The 19,718-nt window shown below is 44.6% G+C and overlaps 3 protein-coding genes and 1 non-coding gene across 7 annotated transcripts; 3 read left to right on the top strand and 1 right to left on the bottom strand.

The window, feature by feature from the left end:
* The first annotated feature begins 145 nt into the window (after nt 1-145).
* Nucleotides 146-2,572, top strand: LOC142886339 (peroxiredoxin-like 2C). Of its 3 annotated transcripts, XM_076023399.1 has the most exons (9): nt 146-316; nt 497-590; nt 673-726; nt 973-1,018; nt 1,124-1,248; nt 1,326-1,440; nt 1,720-1,842; nt 1,931-2,068; nt 2,160-2,566. In XM_076023399.1, exons 1-9 carry the CDS (start codon nt 163-165, stop codon nt 2,280-2,282), a joined length of 972 nt encoding a protein of 323 aa, XP_075879514.1. In that variant the 5' UTR covers nt 146-162; the 3' UTR covers nt 2,283-2,566. The 3 variants fall into 3 exon arrangements, with proteins under 3 accessions (XP_075879514.1, XP_075879513.1, XP_075879511.1); XM_076023398.1 differs by having other exon boundaries at nt 1,130-1,248; nt 1,931-2,572; XM_076023396.1 differs by having other exon boundaries at nt 1,931-2,570.
* A 551-nt stretch (nt 2,573-3,123) lies between these two features.
* Nucleotides 3,124-10,139, top strand: afdnb (afadin, adherens junction formation factor b). Its single transcript, XM_076023390.1, has 23 exons — nt 3,124-3,347; nt 3,885-4,077; nt 4,199-4,305; nt 4,427-4,551; nt 4,634-4,716; nt 4,803-4,868; nt 4,978-5,404; nt 5,824-5,918; nt 6,006-6,277; nt 6,483-6,626; nt 6,705-6,903; nt 6,986-7,071; nt 7,157-7,243; nt 7,351-7,416; nt 7,509-7,582; nt 7,668-7,774; nt 7,870-8,025; nt 8,104-8,192; nt 8,358-8,495; nt 8,599-9,456; nt 9,576-9,675; nt 9,759-9,810; nt 9,900-10,139. Exons 1-23 carry the CDS (start codon nt 3,252-3,254, stop codon nt 9,988-9,990), a joined length of 3,711 nt encoding a protein of 1,236 aa, XP_075879505.1. The 5' UTR covers nt 3,124-3,251; the 3' UTR covers nt 9,991-10,139.
* A 4,222-nt stretch (nt 10,140-14,361) lies between these two features.
* Nucleotides 14,362-18,895, bottom strand: dusp23b (dual specificity phosphatase 23b). Of its 2 annotated transcripts, none has more exons than XM_076023389.1 (3): nt 18,366-18,895; nt 15,161-15,440; nt 14,362-15,021 (listed from the first exon to the last, which is right to left on the bottom strand). In XM_076023389.1, exons 2-3 carry the CDS (start codon nt 15,428-15,430, stop codon nt 14,836-14,838), a joined length of 456 nt encoding a protein of 151 aa, XP_075879504.1. In that variant the 5' UTR covers nt 15,431-15,440; nt 18,366-18,895; the 3' UTR covers nt 14,362-14,835. The 2 variants fall into 2 exon arrangements, with proteins under 2 accessions (XP_075879504.1, XP_075879502.1); XM_076023387.1 differs by lacking the exon at nt 18,366-18,895 and adding an exon at nt 16,266-16,622.
* Nucleotides 18,896-19,321: 426 nt separating this feature from the next.
* On the top strand, nt 19,322-19,404 carry trnal-cag (transfer RNA leucine (anticodon CAG)). The gene has a single exon. It is a non-coding gene; the product is annotated as a tRNA-Leu (tRNA).
* The last annotated feature ends 314 nt before the right edge of the window (nt 19,405-19,718 follow it).

The following is a 19,718-nucleotide window of genomic DNA, read 5'->3' as shown; positions in this document are numbered from 1 at the left end:
GCTCACTATGTGTCTAATTATGTCAACAATCAGAATGTGCAACGATGACCTGCCCCCCCTTAGCCAGTCAACAAAACGAAAAATGGTGAAGTGCTCCACTTAAAAAAAACACTTTGAGTGCAAATCTTTGGCCTCTTCTGTTTGTCCAGCAGGGACTTTGAGATGGACTCTGCTCCGACAGCAGCTGTCACACCAGACTCTCACTCAATGGCTGACGAAGCAGAGTCAAGCGCCGCCGCCTGTGCGAGCGCTCTCGCGGCTTTCGTCGCAAACGGTAGAGCTTTGCTGCAACTGGCTGAGAAGGAGCGCAGGCAAGGTAGGCAGGCAGGCTGTCAGTGGCAACAGGCCAGCAACAATAACAAACGGAGCTGCAATGTCCTGTGATTTATCTCCCTGCGGCAGCAGGCGGCCCGTCAATCATTAGACACCGAGAGAACGAACCCAGACGCACTCCTCCTGACGCGCTCGCTTCCTTCCTTCACTCCGGCCCACACAGGATCTCTCGCAGAGTTCGTCAGCCAGAGAATTCGCATCGAGCGAGAGCAGTCACTGCTGGGCCTGATCCAGAGCGGCGCGCGGCTCTACACACGGTTGTCCGCCGATCTCCAAGACAACTCGCCACCACTGTGACCGCAGTCGTAAGCTGACTTGATCTTGTCTTTGATGTGACAGCTTGCGCGTCAAGAGGATAAGCCATGCAGAGGAGCTTTGGAAGAGAAACACTCAGTAAGAAATTAAAAAAAAAACAGCAAAGAAATAAACACATCATTTTAAAATGCTTCTCTCCGACCAAACATTTGTAAGTACGAGTTTTGTCCTGATTTGCAATTTTGCATAGCTTTGCATTGCAAATGAAAATACCTGAATAGAAAAATCTATGACGGACATCGCAAACCACGATATTGTGCGAGCCAATCATGCATAAATCAACTGTGAGGCGTCACTTTTCAAACTTTTGTTCAACCTGTGCAGCTGTGCGGCTTTGCAGGATGCCCTTCAGCAGTTTGAGCGTCTGGGGGTGAGTCAGTCATAATGTGAAAACCAAAGCGACAACAACAGAAAATTAAAAACCCACAACAATAAACTCCAAACAGCACATGTGAAAGGAGTCCATGTGGCACAGGTGCAGTGGGACGCCTTCCTGCAAGATCTCGACGATAAGCTGGGACTAGGAGCCAATGGGCTCCACGGCCATCCAACAACATGTGTTTCACCAGAGACAGCCCTCATCAGTGCCACAACAGGAAGGTACGCACTCATCGCCTATCTTTACCCAAAAGTTTCAACTTGAACCTCGGAGTCTGACTGTTTCCCACACTGTGCAGAACAGTGACATTGGAGAAACACTTCCAAAAGGGTAAAAAGGTGCTGCTGGTGTTCGTCCGCCAGCTCTCCTGCCTGCTCTGCCGCCTTCACGTCAAGGATCTCCAGAAAAATCAGGTAAACGCAAAGCAGCCAAAGGCAGTTTGCTATGTTTTACCCGTTGAGTTCATTTAGGGAGTGTGACAGCGACAGTGCCAGAGACGTTTCCTTGATGTGACGGGAAAGAAAGGGTTGGAAAAAAATATCTTTTCCATTGACGGACACACAAACATACACAGCGGTTCGCTTGCTAGCACGAGCTAGAAGTGTTACAGTCGGTACTACAGTCAAACAAGGGAAGTCAACCAGGGCTACAAGTCGCTGTCATCGACGTATGTGATGCACGTTTTATTCCAGAGGTCCCTGGAGCATCACTCAGTGGAGACGTTGGTCATTTCATTTGGCTGCCAGGAAGGAGCTTCACACTGGCTGCGGGAGACCGGCTGTCCATACGACATGCTGCTGGACCCCGACAGAAAGGTCAGAAGACAACACAGCAACGTGCTGACCTAGGACGTGTGTTTGTTTCTTAACAAAGCCCTGTACTTGTACTTGTTGAATGCTGCAGCTGTACACAGCGTTGGGTCTGGGAGCATCTGTGAAGAAGGTGCTGAACTTCAGGAACATGCTACTGTACGCTGAGTACGTCATGGACAACATGGAGTTTCCCAGGGGGCTTCCATCAGTGCAGGAAGACATGTTTCAGGTGATGTCAACCAAACAAGTGCACACGCAAGTTATACAGAAAAGCTTAATTCTGGGATTCTTTGATGATTTTTTGCCCCTTTTCTTTGCAGCTGGGAGGCGACTTTTTGTTGGACGAACATGGCAGAGTGCTGTTTTCTCACCGCTGTCAGAGTCCGATTGACCGGCCATCAGTAAGGGATATTTTGTCTGCACCGTCAGCCACAGTAGATTAACTGAAGCACGAGTGACTGGGCTGCAGGGAGCTGCAGGGAGCTGGGAAGACACGGCGACAGTCAGCTTTAGATTAAAGTTTAAAGAGTCTTTTTTTTTTCTTTCTAGTGAATGAGGCAAATAAATAAAAAAAAATGATTTTAAAAAATGTGTAATGCAAAGTGGGCTTCGTTAAAAAAAAGAACCAAAAAAAAAAAAAATTGTGGATCTTTTCTGTATGTAGAGCACCCAGACAACAATACCCATGCTTGTTCATTTAAAAAACAAAAAAATACAATACTGTGTATTTAATTAATGGTTGGTTGTGTTTGGCCTTTTGTGCTATTGCAGCTTCTACCCAGAAAGCATGGCAGCAGCCAACAATAGCTGCCCTACATACCTAGCGTAGCGCTGGCTGAATGGGAAGAGCATATATTGTGTTGCAAATCAGTGGTATGCATGAGAAGTGGGATTCCCTCAAGCGTAAACATACATGGTAGTGGAAATTAGAGATGAACATCTCTCTCTCTCTTTCTCTCTATCGAAAATGTCTGCCGGCATCCCATCATGGTCTCGATGGAGTAATTTGATTTAAAAAAAACACCAGTACATGCTAAACTGAGTGTGAAACGGCGTCCTGCAGCATTTTACTCCTGGAAACGGTGACAATGAAAAGAAAACAGCTGAATATTTATGAGGCGCGTTGTGCTTTGTGACCGAGTTATGATGAGGAAAGTGCTACTGTTTCACATAGCCAGGAGCCAGTGACCCGTGGAATGAGGGGCGGAGGGATGCTGGGAAGGGAGGATGAAGTGGAGGATGAAGCGGAGAGTTATATTGATGAGTTCAGAAGTACTGGGGTGCACACTGAGGCCAGGGCGGGGTCCTGCTGGAGATAGACTCACCCTGCACGGACAAGAAGTTAATGTTGCTGTCTGCGGCTTAAAGTCACACAGAGACTTTGAAAAATAAATAAATAAATAATAAATAACATGCCGGAGCTGGAAGAACGAGAGAAACTGGCTGGAGTCATCCGCCTGTGGAACGACAACAGACTGGACCTGTTTGAGATCAGCCAACCTGATGAGGTAAGTCACTGCTTGGAAGGCCAGAGGCAGAAAACACAGCGTAAAAATCTCTTCACTCTCACTCGGCTGCTATTTCTTGTGTTGAAACTGTAAAACGCTGGCGGGAACAATTTTTTTTGTCACTGCTGAGTTGAAATTCTTCTCCTTTATCATTGCGACGTCTTAAAATTAACATTCTTTGAACTGTGACACCCAGATGGATTAAAGTCACATGTTTTTTCCCCCCTTTGTTTTGCGTTGACAGCTGTGATCTGACATCAGGATTCTTACGCTGTTCTAATAATAGAAACAGTTGTGTAGTTTACATCAGGAACTATTTATATGCAGTACAGGAATGATAAGTTCAATAGGTTTAATTCCACCCTGTGATTAATACATTTATTTGTTTGTAAGTTTTCTTTTTTGAATCAAAAATTAAAACGTATGCATGGACGGACGTAAAAACAACTCAAATGAAAAATATTAATGGCACTGCGAAAAAAAATCTGAGCAAAGCTCCCTGTAGGACAAACCGGCTCTCAATCTCTTGGACTGCAGAACTTGGAGTTTCACGGTGTGATGCGCTTCTACTTGGAGGACGGCGTCGGAGAAAACGTGGCCACCAAGTGCCTGCGAGTCTGCAGCAGCTCTTCGACTCTCGAGCTCATTGACACCCTCTCTGAAAAGTTCAGGCCTGACATGAAAACGCTGTCGGCGAGGTTCGCCCTGTACGAAATCCACGCAGACAAAGGTCAGCACTGACTGAGGCCACTCTCTGGTCCTCTTTGGATGCAAATCTTTCTCCAACAACCACAACTTTGTCTCTAACTCGTGCAACAATTTTTTTTTTTTTTTTTTTTTTGTGGAATAAGAGCGTAAAATGGATGTAGATGAGAGACCTCTGCTGGTGCAGCTGAACTGGACCACAGACAACAGAGAAGCACGTTTCGTGCTGAAGAGAGATCAAGACTGTTCGAAGGTAAAATCAACACCGTCTGTGCGGTATTCCAAACCCGCTCACAGCTACCGTGGTACGCTCGTGTTTAAAATACCCCCCTTCTAAATCCTCCAACCACTCCGAAAAAAAAACCAAAACACAGGGGAATGATCAGGAGAAAGAAAAAGGAGGCGTGATCCAGAATTTCAAGAGGAGCCTGTCAAGAAAAGAGAAGAACAAAGAGAAGAAAAAAAACAAAGCGGCCGAGGGCTCCGAGGATGAGACGGGGTAAAATATTTCACTGTTCAGGAGTTCTTTTTCAGGCGTCCACACTGCCAGAAATACAGAAACATGTCTTTTCGACAATCAGGTCAGATGAAAAGCCCCTGATCCACAGCGGCGTGTGCATGTCGAAGAACGAGAAGAGTCGGAAGCAGACACGGACTGACCCAGGTTGGTTGCCTCGTGCTCCAAATAAAAGACTGTAAATCTTTGCAACATCAACATCGTCAACGTCATCTTTGCCTTGAATCCAACAGGAAGCCCGTGTTCTGACGTCCCTGGTCCACCCGGACTGCCAATCGGAATCAACCTCTGTGAAAACAGTGAGTACCAGCCAGACCTGTCCCGTTCACTTCAGGCGAGTGCCACAGCCTTTGCCTCTCATTGCGGGCTGCTGCCCCCTACTGGTTCCTCTCCCTCTTCCCCCTCCAGCCGAGGAACGCTTCCTGTCGGCGGTCCTGCATTACACCAACAGCTCCACGGTCCACTTCAAGCTCTCGCCCGCCTATGTCCTCTACGCTGCGGGGCGATCTGCTCTCCGGACGCACGGCGGAACACGGATCATAAACAAAAGCGTGGCCATGGCAGAGAGTGTGATCCAGGCGAGTACAGGCCTGAGAGGAAGGCTGATGAAGGTCATTCCCACTGGGTGTCTTTTTTATTTATTTTTTTTATTGCCACTAATAATGAGATTTGTTGTTCACCTTGTGCAGAGGCAGAGGAGCATCGCTGGGGCACTGGCCTTCTGGATGGCAAACTCGTCCGAGCTGCTCAACTTCCTCAAGCACGACAGAGAGCTGAGCCCGCTGACGCAGCAGAGTCAGCTGGATCTGTCCAATCTGGTGCACAAGGCATACAAGTCAGTACTGCAGCGGGCAATATCAGGGAGCCTCACTGGTGGTGTTTTTTTTTTTTTTTTTTTAACAAATCACAACTTAATCATTGCAGTATTTAAGAGGACAAACCTGGTGGTGAGTCACTTCTTTTAAACTTCAGTTGGGACTCATTGAAATTAATATTTTACAGAGTCCGAGGCATAAAAAGGCTTCTTTTCTGATATTGATCTCAAATCTAATTAAAAAGTGCAGTGCTGACAAAGTTTGAAACCGTAGCCTCAGTGTCTCAGTGTGTATGGGTGACAAGCAAGGATGCATAACTCTACCTAGTATCTATAAATCCTGAAATCGCAAAGGATGAACAACCACTTTTAGCGTCATTAATCCTCTGCATTTCGTAAAAACAAAAAATCATGAGTTTACTGTGTCTTCTTTCTCCAAGTCTGCTGCTGCAGTGTCTACAAAACGAATTGAGGACGCACTTGCCAACCTTTTTAATCGACCCGGAGCAGTATGGCCCCCTGCCAATTGGCATAGGTAGGTGAATACACACTGAACTGGAACAGCAAATCATAAGAAGTCTGAGGGCTCAGCCACCAAAAACAGGTGTTTTCTCCCCTGCAGAGATGGTCCTAAACACACTGATGAACGCCATGTCCCTGCTGCGCCGCTGCCGGGTCAATCCTGCTCTTACCATCCAGCTCTTCTCCCAACTATTTCACTTTACCAGCGCATGGCTCTTCAACCAGCTGATGAGCTCGGAGGCCGACAGCCGCGGCCTGCGCTGCCACTACTGGGGCGCCACGCTGCGCCAGCGGCTCGCGGCCATCGAGGACTGGGCGGAGCGGCAGGGCCTGGAGCTGGCTGCCGACTGCCACCTTGGACACATCATCCAGGTCAGCAGCCTGCCTGCCTGCAGGCCTAAACATTGATAAGAACAAGCCTGCAGCTGGATATGATTGATTCTGTCCCTAAAACTTTGCTTTTAAGTTTTAAGTGTAAGACATATGCCTCCACTGCTTATACAAGTTTTAAATAATGCATAGGTACAAATATTCATCCAATTCTAGCTGTTTATTTACAGATGACTATTTGTTTTAGGCAACCACGCTGTTGACCATGAATAAGTATTGCATGAAAGACGCAAAGGACATCCAGAATACCTGTTTCAAGCTAAACTCACTGCAGTTGCGCATGCTGCTGGGTGGATACCTCTGCGCAAGCAACGAACCTCGGATCCCCCACGTAAGTGCTCCCTGAAGCATGGCAGTCTGTGGACCACCACTGTACGTTCACATGAAAATGCTTCCATCTTCACTGCAGGATCTGATCGACGCTGTGGTGGCCGCCGCAAATGCTACGGCAGACAGCCTGATTCAAAGTGAAGGACGGGCGATCCGGCTGGAGGAGAGCCAGGACCTCTCCTTACCCTTCCTGTTGCCGGAGGAGGGGTACTCCTGCAGTACTGTGAAAGGGATCCCTCCAGGGTTCAGAGAGTTTCTGGAGCCAATTTGCCAGAAAGGTACATGATATGTATGTCTTTGACACACCTGGAATGAGCTCAGATCTGATAATTCTGTTGACCAGACATCTCTACCTTCAAGGTCTCTGCTCTTTGACGTTGGAGGGAAACTCTAAAGGCAGCTGGACTGTGCACTTTGACCAACCGTTGTCTGCTGCGCAGTCCTTGGTATGATCAAGCACCCGATACTCCTTAAAAACATTGAAGATTGCAATCAAACATTCCAAATTTTTTTCATTAATTTTCTTAAAAGGCCCGACACAAAGTGCCGGAAGTTGTAACCATTACGCTTAACAAGCCTCTCAATAGTGGGATGGGCGTCAGCATCGTGGCTGCCAAGGTGACACTTCAACTGTATTCATAAACTAAAATGATACCACGACTCAAAAAAAAAGAAGTTGAATATTTAATACAAATCTGAACAAATCTGCTCTCGCTTTGACACAGGGGGCGGGTCAAGGCAGTCTTGGGATTTATATCAAATCTATTGTCAAGGGAGGACCGGCTGAAATGGTGAGTAAGGAGCAACGCATGTTGCCGAGCACAGTCTTGAGTTTAGATTGGCGCCACTCTAGAGGGCATCCAACGGCATCTCCTCTGTACAGAACGGAAATTTAGTGGCCGGTGATCAGCTGCTGAGTGTGGATGGTCGCAGCCTGATTGGTCTCAACCAAGAGAGGTAGCCACATTACAGCCCGTTTTGCACCTGTCTTGAAATCCTTGCACTGTCTGAAAACGACACAAATCTCTTCCTGCTGATTCAGGGCGGCGGCAATCATGATGCAAACCGGCCCTGTTGTCACCTTACGAGTGGCAAAGTTTGGAGCGAGCTATCATGGCCTGGCATCACTGCTGAGTCAGCAGCATTCCGGTAGATACAGAATAAGCTGAAACAGCTGGTCGGAATTTTTTTGTTTTTGTTTTTTTTTGGTCATTTTCTTTTCTTTGTTTCTCTGACTCTACTAGGTGATGAAAGTCCAACTTGTCCCAACAGTGTAAAGTACACAGTGTCCAATGTTGATTCCGGCATCTCAGAATATCCCTGTAGACTCAGCAAAAGGAAGAAAGAACAGTTGATGCTGAGAAACCGACAGCTGTACCGCTCCAACCCCAATATGATCAGTAAGTATCATTGCCTCATGCTGCTGGGGACGCAGAGTGAAAACCCCACTACATGCTTGTGTTTTCTGCCAAAACCAGCTGACTTTGACAATGGCAACGATGCTGCTGTCCCTGGCACCAGATGGACCAACATGGCTGCTGTCTCCAGTGGCAACCTTTGTGGTGATGTGAGTTGTTTTTTTTTTTTAACAACCCATTTTTATAATGTCTATCTATCATAGAGACCAGCATCAACACAAAAACACAAACTAAGAAGAAATGCTTTTCCAGTGCAAACATGTCTGGATTTTCAAAGTTTTCTTACTCAGTGATTTTTCTTTGTTCATGTTTAGACGTTTCAAAGAGAATATATGACTCTTCCAAATCCAAAATCACACAAGGACAAGACACAATCCAGTCAACAGCAGCAAACATTTCAAGACTCTACATGGCCTTCCAGTGTCCTAAACACCAGTAAAGGGACTCTGATGGTAAATCTTAAATCCTACACCAGAAACAAACTCATTGATATGGCAAACGCTGCTTGATGTGCTGCTGTTTCACCTTCAGAATCGTGTTCATTTTCTTTCGTAGCGCCAAGCGTTGTCACAGGAAAACTTGTGCATGGACAAACAAGAAGACTTCTGGACGCAGAAGGACAAGCCAACAAAACTGACCTACATCCAGCCAAGCGTTTCTGCAGATGACATCCTCCTAGATAATTGTTTGGCTGCCAAACATCAGCGGAGCAGCCGCCCTAGTGGTGCCGGTGTCTGGAGAACTCCTTTTTCACAACACCCAACACCTACACCTTCAATCCAGCCAATACAAATAGACATCCCAGTCACCAGGGCTGCCAAAACTCAGATCAATCCTCCACTCATGACTTTCCAGAGCCCATCCAAGCTGACACTGAATATGAGTCAAATCCTTAAAGCAAAGGGAAATGCACACAGTATTCCAAACCCAGCAAATAACATCTATGCCTGCCCACTTCCTGCGATCAATAAACTGCCTCCACTGTCACTTTTATCACAGCAGAACAGACCCACAGCACAAAAGAGTCAAGTCACAAAAACCCAAGTTGGCACCACTTCAACAAAACACGTTTCCTTTCAAGAGCCTCCAACTAAACAAAAGCAAACCCCAGGACCACAACAGAATAAAGATCGTCTGCAGCTCTCTGACCCATGGAAGAGAGACGCGCAGGAGAAAGTGGAGCAGCAGCAGAGGATTCACATGGTCGCACTCCTAGAGCAGGAGGTGCAGGAGCTCCAGGCCAAAGCAAAGCTTTCAGCAGAGGAGAATGACAGGCTGCGGAAGCTCAGCCTGGAGTGGCAGTTTCAGAAAAGGCTAGGGGAGATTCAGAGGAGAGGTGACGATGACGATGAGGAGGAAGACGAGGATCTGGAAATGATGATGACAATCCAGCAGCTGGGAGACAGGACGCAGGTAATGGACAACGGTGGAAGATGCACCTTAAAATCCACAAGTGCTTCTAAATTATGTTTTTGATCTTTTGGACATTTAACCACAAAGCAGTGAATTTTGGTGTTCATTTCCATTCTTAGATCGAGAGAAGTTCTGTCAGGAATGAAATTACTGTTGTGAAAGTGTTGGAGAAACAGCAAAGAACTCCTCTCTCCCAAGACGAAAACACGGCAAAGACAGGTAGATATTTACCTGTACGCTACAGGAAATGTAATATTGTACGGCCACATTAAGACATGTACAAAATGTATTTTTTCTCACAGATCAGAGATTAGGCAAAGTGAGCCAGCATGTAACAAAGACTGCTACAAAAAAGTGAGTTGACAGATGCTGCAAATTAAATTGCGTCGGAGGTTTTAAGCACACCCCAAAAAACACTGCTGTGTCATGTCTTCGCTTTACAGGATCCAGGAGAAAATCGAGGGAAATGAAGATCCAGAAAAGCTCACATTTAAGGAGCGACAGAGTCTCTTTTCACTTGTGCCCCGTGCATAATGGAGGAAAGTGAAGTCCACTTAAATGTCATTCTAATAGAGAAAACTCTTCAGCACGTTTAATGAACAAAAGTAGTGTTGTTTTTGACTAGATGGTTGTCTTGGTCCTTTGTTGGTGTTGTTGCATAATAAAGTTTACTCTTTATCACAGCAGTACTTTTCAAGCCTCTAACCTTCAACAAGTACATATCTCCTGTTTCTATAGAACTATGAACTAATTCATATGAATTGGAAGACAAACTATTTTCAGTATTTGTTAAAAGAGTGGGAAAAGTTAAAGGTCAAGGACTCTGTACTGTACCGAATCAGTAAGCCTCCCAACAAACCAGTTCGACAACAACTCTTAATCCCACACAAGTTCAGAGAAACTGTTCTTCAGTCTTTGCATGACCAGTCAGGTCACCTTGGGTTTGACAAAACCTATGGGTTGGTGCGAGAGAGATTTTACTGGCCTCGTATGAAAACACAGGTTGAGACGTATTGTAAAAATTGTCCAAGGTGTATTCAGAGGAAAACGCTGCCTAAGAGAGCTGCTGAGTTGTCACATCTTACCAGTGAGGGGGCCGATGGATCTCGTCTGTATGGATTGCTTGACAATTGAGCCTGACTCCAGAAACATATGTAATGTGCTTGTAGTTACATGCATTGTAGGTGCATGCATACAACTGCACACTAAATGAGTCAACAGGCCACTCGCCATATTTTCTCATGTTCGGTCGAGAGGCTAGACTGCCAGTAGATGTGGCATTTGGAGTCTCAAGTGACGGTACACCCACCAAGTCCTATCTGAAGTACGTCAAAAACATGAAACGAGAATTACAGACTGCCTACCAGCTCGCCGAGAGCATGGCTAGAAAAAAAAATGAAGGGAACAAACAACGCTACGATCAGAGAGTTCGTTTCTGTCCATTAGTCTCTGGTGACAGGGTGTTAATCAGAAATCTTGGACTGCAAGGAAAACACAAGCTAGCTGATCGTTGGAAAGCTACACCATACGTTGTGGAGAGTCAACTCCCTGGTTTGCCTGTGTTCAAGTTGAATTCAGAGAATGGACAAGGCTCTAACAAAGTATTGCACCGAAATCACATTCTGCCCATTGGACAGGAAGTGAAATTGAATGTGGAAAAGAACGAAGATACACTTCAACCTAAAAGGAGGGCCAGCAAAAGACTCAAAGCAAAGAAGGCTGAAAACTGTAATCTTTCTGGTGTACCAGCGCCTGATCATGTTGAAAAGATTGAGTCTGCATCTGACTCAGAAGCTCAGGAAACTGTTCAATCAGAACCTGTCAGCCTGGATTTGGATCAAGTTGTCCCTCCAATTAACCAAGAGATGGATGAGGTTACAGTTGAGGCACCTGCAGCAACAGATGACGATGGATCCGTAGTGCAAGATGAGACTTTTGAAAGTACTGTTGATACTGGAAGAGACACTGAAGCACAGACATTCGATGTAACGACTGAGAGACAAGACAGTGTTACAGAGAGTTCAGACGAGGCACGACGGCCTCAAAGACTGAAAAGGGTTCCTACCCGACTAACCTATGACTTGTTAGGGAGTCCAAGCTCTGTGGCAGTTAGTACTCATACTGTCTCTCTAGCTAAGGTTGATGATAAGACAGATGGCTTATCTTCATCACCTTTGAGGTACAATAGCACTTTTTATAAGTGGATTGGTTTGAGAGGGGAGTGTTTATCCTGTTCATAAAAGGTTATGTTGTTATACATGTCATAAGGGCATGACCATTTTTTTTTGTGGGGGGAGAGTGTAGTGTACTGACTAAAATGTGTTGAATTGTGTTTGTTTGAATTGCTGTTGTGAAAACTAGTTAAAAGTTTGTTTGGTTCTTCGTGTGGATGGATACTGGGGTGTCCTACGGGATCCAGTCGCTGTGCCTACTGAAGCGTTTTGAGGGCCCGTTTCTACGCCAATCGGTTTCGTTTTTTTCCCCCAGTGAACTGAGGGTTCAACGGTTTTGTGAGTGCTGCCAGTGAGGGCTACATAAGCTAAAATCGCGAGGGAGAGAGAGAGAAAGAGAGAGAGTGTGTGTGTGTGTGTGTGTGTGTAGGTTTGTTGAATGACATTCAAACAGTAACATGTTGTGGGGAGGGGAAGTACTGTCCAAACGGAAGAAGCCAGTACTCACCTGTTAGGAAGTACGTCGTTGTCCACGCTGTTAAAACTCAAACAACTGATTTGGTCCCATTCGACATTCGTCCTGTCGACGCGGATCTCACATAGCTTACCGTGTAGACTTCATAAAGGTAACGTTAGCCTTAAGCTAACATAGGCGTCGCTAACTTTAATGGAGCCTCATCAGGTGGCTAATCAAGTTGTTTTGACTTCCCCTTTGAGCGTTTTATTCGTCCCTTCAAAATGCCACTAATTTAATTTCTCAAACTGCTATACATTATTCCGTCTGGCCGTGTTTTATGCTAATTGAGTTATCGGACCTGACATTTCCCAGCATCCTCTGTAAAAAAAAAAAAAAAATCCTCTTAAGTAATGATTTCAACAACGTAATTAAGGCCAAACTAAGAAAAGTAAAATAATAACAATGGGTGGAAAAATACACTCCCTCTGTATATAGTATGTATTGCAAGTTTTGTTGTATTTGGCAGTGACAATCTTGACATGAAAGAAACAGGAATAACTGGTTCGCCAATACCTACACGATAACAAATTTTGCTGGACGATAATTGTGCTACAAATTATTGCCGATAAACGATATTATTGACACCATTTTTTTTTTAAATCATATAATGATAATAAATGACATAATAATGCAAGTACACCATGTCAAAAGCTATAAACTTTCATTTCTCAAGATTAAGAGGTTGCAAATAAGATGAACGAACATAATAAACATAAAAGACAACAAAAAAACAATAAAAATAAAATGTACTCACATTCTGTTTTTTATCAAAAATAGCACTTTAAAACCACGATAACAACTAAAAACAATTAAAAAAAAAAACAGAAAGAAAGAAAAAAAAGAAAGAAGGACTTTGATGCTGTCTGTAAGCTGTTTACATATATATATATTTGCTTTGCTTACCAAACGCTTCAGTCAGCGTTGCCTGTCGGGACGATGGCTCCGCGGAACCTCTGCCAGTACTTTTTTTTTTTTTTTTTTTTTTTCCCCCCCACAGTTGGGAAAATTGGAGGGGATGATTGTGCTTGGGGTGCGCGTGCATGTTCGTCGTATTCCCCTTCTTCACCACCACTACTTTCGAACAAATGCGACATATCGGCTCGCCCGTGTTCATGGGCTCACCTCGTTCGTTTCGTTTGAAGCCGGAATGTTCCCATACTGGCACTGTTCGTCAGTCATAGAGTTTGCTCGCTTTTCCTTCACTTCGCTCACTCGCAGCTCTGTGTCCGTGTGTGTCCGTGTGTGTGTGTGTGTGTGCGCCAGCGCCCGCCTCGCCCATCCCGTGACAAAGAGAGTGTAAAAACACGGTGGATCCGGTTGATTTTCATCGTAACACACAATGTGCTGGATTTTGTATTTATATGTGCTGTACTTTACTGTGAAACATCAACGTGACGCATCGGCTTCAACGCTGTTCAGGTCGGCCGTCAAACAAAAACAGATTTCACTTTGAATCTCAAACTATGATGAACAAAATGCATCTACACTTTAAATACCTGCATTTTGCATGATGCCAGCAGTTCGCGTTATTATTATTATTTTTTTCTTTTTTTTTTTTTTTTACACACATCGATACTTCGAGACACCGATGTTTTGTTTCATTGTCGTTGTCTTTAAAAACACGCGAAAACTACCTGGGTTGTCGCGCGATCTTGCAATCCTCGCGTGAACCGATCGAGCCGCCGCGCGAGACGCTCTGCTCATAAAACGCGTCCTGTGTGGGAGGGTGCTGGAACGTGAGCACCTCTGCTGACGCTCTGCAGACGCTTCCGGTTGTAAAACAGGGGTTAACGACTGACAGGAGAGTTCACTCACTCCGTTCATTCCGCTATGGAGCCAACGCGAACAGGTGTCGAGACAAATGCACAGAATGAGACCTCTTCTCTCATCCAGCGTGTTTGGTAGCGAGAGAGGAGAAAAACAGACGCACGTGTCAATTTATCGAGACCGGCAAAATGACCGACCTGGTGTTTGTTTACCGAGCGATTAATTGAATTATCGATTATCGCGACAGGCCAGCTGTGTACTGTATATAAATCCATGAGCAAACACATCTGTCTTGTAACTCTGTCTAGTCTCCTTTACCGTGACAAAATTATCACTTTTATCATGTTCAGTTATTACTCTTGAGAAAAGGCAAATGTGGTAAGATCATGTACCAATCATTTTGGTAAAGTCATCAGTCTTGACACCAGTCATTCACTACATGCAGCAGCATTGCCTTAATCATTATTTATTAAGCCTCACAAAGACTTAAAGAACAGGTGATAATGTTGACATGTTGCATTAAGGAGTGAGTTTGTCAGTCAAGAAAGGACCCATTTGTGCAAAGTGTCAGAAACAACAATAAATTACAAGTGTATGAAAAAGATGTTCAACTTAAAACCTGCAATCTGCAATATTTTAAAATTATCTTTTAACAAGAGGAGACGCTAATGATTTATTCCTGCATTCAGAAATTATAAGCATAGATACTAAGATATTTGTTCATTAAAAAAAAAACAGGTGGATGCCTCACATTCATTCTCTTTCGACTTAGTGCATAAACAAAGAGAACCACCTCTAACGATGACGTACTGTGCATGTATTGTATAAAATCTACAATAGAAACTGTGTCCTTCAGACACGTTCATTTCAGTAGCAGAATAATTAATAATCCACTAATGATTTTCAAATGTAAACCATAAACCGCTAAAGTGAGCGCTGATAAAACTGCATGACTGCCTTTTCCTGATCATGAGTTTCGATTGAGCCTCGTCGCAGTGTGCGGATCTGGTTGATGGCTTCGATCCCAGATATTTTCCGTTTTTTCACGAGGTAGCAGGCCAGCATGGTTCCAGTTCTTCCGTGGCCGTGCATGCAGTGAACAGCAACACCCTGGGGGAACAAACATTCATCTTTCACACATTATATTCTCGACATGTAGCTTTGTTGAAGCTTGTTTTCTCATAATGTAAAGCCAAAGATACTCGTAAGCCTCCTTCAGATGCACTCGTTTAAATAGCCGACTACCCACCTCGCCCTTGGAGTTGGCCTCTTCAACAATTTTGAGAAACCTCTCGATCTGAATCGGTGAGGGAGGAGTAAAATCCACAATGTTGATGTGGTGCAGCTGTAACTCAGGACACGTGTCGTGGTAAGGCGGCTTTCGTTCACACAGGCACACGAGGTGCTTGATTCCGTTGTCCAGGAGGTACTGGTACTCGGAGGTCATCCTCGGTAGTGCCAATCCCGCCAGTTTTCCAAGCTCAACCCAGGAGAAATTGTGCGGCGGGGTAGAGGCCATGCTTATCCAACTGAGGAGAGACACATTCAAATGTACTAGTCAGAAAACAAACAGTGCGGCGGCATCCTCGCTGTGTTTGCGGAGTGAAAACACAGCAAACCATAAATCCAGCATTGCTCTGAAGCAATCTGCATTTGAATCAGCAGTGATCCTCCGCCGGGTTTTTAATTTAATAGTTCATATACTAATCAAAAGCCTTTCTTATTTTTTACTTGAGTGTGGTAACTGTACCTGTATTTACCTTAAAGGGCAAGTGATATCTAAAATGGGTAACTAAAAATACCAATTTGTCTAAAACATCACACATACACATTCTTTCATGTCATTTCATCTCAGTTGAACCATTAAACCCAGTCATTCCTCGTCAGCTATACTCAAACCACACCTTGTTGCGCGCGGAATGACCTAGAGACAACCAATGCCACACCCAGAGTCACTCTGTCATTTACAGGAACGATAAAGATAACATATCGTTTGTCTTCAAATCATTTCCAATGTGTAATAAACACACACTCACACGCAGAGATGATGATACACAAGCCTTTTTTTTTTTTTTTTTTTAACAGGTGCTAGTGTGAGACACTTTCTATCGCGTTTTATTACCTATTCATGCTTATGTGCTGTTTCACCCAGTTTCATTTTGTAGGGTTAAGGTTAGGATTATGGGTTTAAGTAATCGTTTCGGTCTTTTCGCAGCAAAATTCGACGAAGCAGAAGAGCCAGAGAGGACAGCAGCGCGGGACCGGGTGCCGAAATGCGAACTAAAAAGACTTTAAATAGAAAACAGTAAGTACTGTATGTTCCTCGTCTCTTTGGCAACAGGCGGATCACTTACTTGGTGTTAAGTTACCGCACGACAAGATGTAAAGGCGCCACACAAATGGAGAGGAAGTCTGCCACGAAGCAAGGAGCGGGTTCGCGCTCATAGGCACGCGTGTCATCAAACAAGTTACTGGGCACGATCAGTGTGTGCTTAAACCACACCTAGCGAACAATCCTCAAGACAACGCCCAAGTGGAATCGCATTGCCATTTATGTTTAATGGTATTTTCCGAGGGATATATATATTTTTTGTGTGTGTGTGTCGAGCTTTCTGGTTTGTTTTCGTCTTCCCACGGTGTCGTGCAGGGCTTTAGAAAGGGGATGTGGCTGGACAACCTGTCCCGGGCTTGCAGCTCAGGCACCCCTGTCCATCAAGCATGCTCCAGCAGGCGACACCAAACCCAGAGTATTCAGCCTCGCATGGTTGTGAACCATGTGAATTTTCCATTTTCCTCTCGTAAAACTCCAGCGCTTAGGCATTTTTTTTTCTTTTCCCTTTTTTGTCTCCAACCCTCCAAACAGTTCAATTCCCAATGAAAACATCGGGCAGGAATCCAAAAAATACCTGTCTTTCTACCAGGGACCAATAAATACTGGTCCCTGTCCAAGTTCTTTCTTTCTCCACAGACAGACCTAATATGGAAGAAGTTTGGCATACAACACATCAGACACCACCTACTTTGTATGTTAGTGATTACTGGGACAGCTCAGCACTGCGGCCACGCCAGCCGCGCTTCGGAAAAGCCCAGTCGCGCTATCACCGCTTCACAATCGCGTGTGCGTCTAAACCGCCTCATACGGTAAAGCGTGGGAGCGGCTTCGTGGTGCGTTCCATCAGATTCTTGTTCTACATGTCTCCAACTGCCTGTGTGGTGATTTTCAACTTGTTTCACTGTAGTTTTTTTTCCTGATGATCTGATGCTGAAACTGTCCACAGCATACAGTGCAACACCTGTTTTCATGGGCAAATTCAAATACTGATTAAAAATCAAAATCAGAATATTTTCTACAAATTCCACCACATTCTTGTTCTACATGTCCTCAAATACCTCTGAGGTGATTTTCAACTTGTTTCACTCTAGCATTTTCTGATAATCTGATGCTGAATGCTGAATGTAGTACAAAACTTGCTTTGATAGGCAAATTCAAATATGAATAATAAAAAAAAATCTGAATGTTTTCTACAAATTCCAGCACATTCCTGTTGTGCATGTCCTCAACTACCTGTGTGGTGATGTTTAACTTGTTTCACTGTACCATTTTTGGATAATCTTGTGTGTGTGTGTGTGTGTGTGTGTGTGTCGATATTCCAGGACATCCAGTCATCCCAGCAGCGTCCCAAACCAACCAGTCATTTCCCCCTTCTTTGTACATCTTATCAGTTCATCATCCTCACGCCCACCACGTTCACCCTAAACTGCCTGTTGACTAACTGTGTAACTTTAGCAACAGATTATTAGAAAATGCTCCAGTGAAAAAACTTAAAAAATCACCACAGAGGTACTTGAGGACATGTACAGAAAACATTTTGAGTTTTTTTTTTTTTTAATGAATATTTGAATCTGTCTATGGAAGCAAGTTTTATACTGTATGCTGTATATAACTTAAGCATCCGATTATCAGAAAATGCTACAGTGAATCAAATTGAAAATCACCTCAGAGGTAGTTGAGGACATGTAGAACAATAATCTGGTGGAGTTTACAGAAAACACTTTGATTTTGGTTTTTAAATAATAACAACAAAAAAAAACTGTTCGTAGGCTTTACCGTAAGAGGTGTTTTAAACACGCACTCAATTTTAAAGTGTAGCTCGCGCGACTGAGCCCCGCACTAGCTCAGCGACAACGACAATAATCTTAATGTTTTTGTGATATTTTAACGTAAAGCGGCGACTGGTTTCCAACAGGAAATGCGTTGACACACGGGGAGCTAGGCTACATGTCGCCTAGCTAGCTGCCGACTGCCTGCCCCGCACTCTCAGCCTTTCATGAAAAACGCTATTTGTTTATTTCAAATTCTAACGGTTAGTCGCGCACCCAAAAATAATCGTTGATTCAACGACACAATCACGCGGGGTAAGAGACAAATATGAATGCGCGAAAAACTGACTGACCTCTCAGATGAGACACGTGACACAGTCCGATCGGTTAGGTTAGTGTGGACATTGACAGCTGGCCGCCCGGGGGGACGTCATAAGGAACTACTGGCGTAGACGCAGCTGCGCTTTCATCCAATCACAGCGGGGGAGTTTATGGCGACTCCGAACCAGCAATCTTTTGCCATGGTATGCAGGAGGGCTTACTGTCGGGGCGGTGGAACGGTGGAACATGTTGAATTGTGTGAGCGAGAGGGATCCCAGTGGAAGGCTGAGGTTTCACAGGGAGTGGAGAATATATGAAGAGATAGGAATAATGTTGAGCTTCTCACTCAGGAATGACTACATGAGAGGGACAGGGCACTTCGGGGGGAAAAATAAATAAATAAAAAGTAATAAAGCCGAAGAACCAGAAGCCAGACTGAGATGGTGTGGACGTGTGTCGAGGAGGAGCATGCCAGTCGAAGGATGCTGAGGTTAGAACTGCAAGCAGACAGCCAGGAGGCCTGGAAGAAGACCAGAGCAGAGATTTATGGATGTGCTGTAAGAGAGCACACAACGTTAAAATTCACGAGGATGGGGTCAGACGGGGCCAGATGATTGGTTGTGACTTCGATGTGTACTACACTGCACACTGTAGACAGCCTTGACAAAAAATATTTATTTTCTTTTCTTTTCTTTCTTTCTTTCTTTCTTTCTTTCTTCCTTTCTTTCTTTCTTTCTTTCTTTCTTTAACCAGAGCTTTAGTTTTGACAGAACTACGGGTAGCCAACGGGGTCAAAACAGACCGAAGCCATAACTACTCAACGCAGTGCGTCACGCTGTGACCTCGATACGAAAATAATTTTTAGGTACCTTTTTTAGGGATTATTGTGGGCGCAACTGCTACAAAAATTACAAACATTATTATAAACCAGCGTCTGTGATTGCTGTATTACTGTATTATTATGAAATATTCAGCAGCATCACACATCGTCAGGATGGCCGAGCGGTCTAAGGCGCTGCGTTCAGGTCGCAGTCTCCCCTGGAGGCGTGGGTTCGAATCCCACTTCTGACAATATCTTTTCGTTCCGCTTTCCGTCAATATTAGCGAAAGGGTTCGTCGTTGTTCCTGTGCGATACGTTTTTGAAAGTCCAATGTCGTGTTTGGTCTCAACATACAACATACTATTTTTTATTTTTATTTATTTTTTTTTTTTTTATCACGCTGGAGTCGGCTGCCGGTTGTCGACGCCACGCTATCAGCAAGGTTTCACGACGTCCTGTAGTAGAGCGACCCCGATAGGCCAAAAGCCTACCATTATCATGTTTGGAGGAGATACGTGTGGAAGTCCGTCTTCGAGCGGCCGACGCTTTTCTTGATAGCCTACT

This window comes from Nelusetta ayraudi, unplaced genomic scaffold (genome assembly GCF_046127955.1).
Source record: "Nelusetta ayraudi isolate G7.1 ecotype Tasmania unplaced genomic scaffold, CSIRO-AGI_Nayr_v1 ptg000015l, whole genome shotgun sequence".
Taxonomy (NCBI): Eukaryota; Metazoa; Chordata; class Actinopteri; order Tetraodontiformes; family Monacanthidae; genus Nelusetta; species Nelusetta ayraudi.
Note: the sequence above shows the minus strand (reverse complement) of the source record. Positions and strands in the feature narration are given on the sequence as shown.

Bases quoted from the DNA above. Each gene is read 5' to 3' on its own strand.
- LOC142886339 (XM_076023396.1), top strand. From the start codon at position 163: ATGGACTCTGCTCCGACAGCAGCTGTCACACCAGACTCTCACTCAATG. The intron at 1,249-1,325 runs GTACGCACTCAT...CACACTGTGCAG, and splicing joins ATCAGTGCCACAACAGGAAG to AACAGTGACATTGGAGAAAC. The intron at 1,441-1,719 runs GTAAACGCAAAG...GTTTTATTCCAG, and splicing joins AGGATCTCCAGAAAAATCAG to AGGTCCCTGGAGCATCACTC.
- afdnb (XM_076023390.1), top strand. From the start codon at position 3,252: ATGCCGGAGCTGGAAGAACGAGAGAAACTGGCTGGAGTCATCCGCCTG. The intron at 6,278-6,482 runs GTCAGCAGCCTG...TATTTGTTTTAG, and splicing joins ACCTTGGACACATCATCCAG to GCAACCACGCTGTTGACCAT. The intron at 7,244-7,350 runs GTGACACTTCAA...GCTTTGACACAG, and splicing joins TCAGCATCGTGGCTGCCAAG to GGGGCGGGTCAAGGCAGTCT.
- dusp23b (XM_076023389.1), bottom strand. From the start codon at position 15,430: ATGGCCTCTACCCCGCCGCACAATTTCTCCTGGGTTGAGCTTGGAAAA. The intron at 15,022-15,160 runs GTGGGTAGTCGG...TTGTTCCCCCAG, and splicing joins AGGCCAACTCCAAGGGCGAG to GGTGTTGCTGTTCACTGCAT.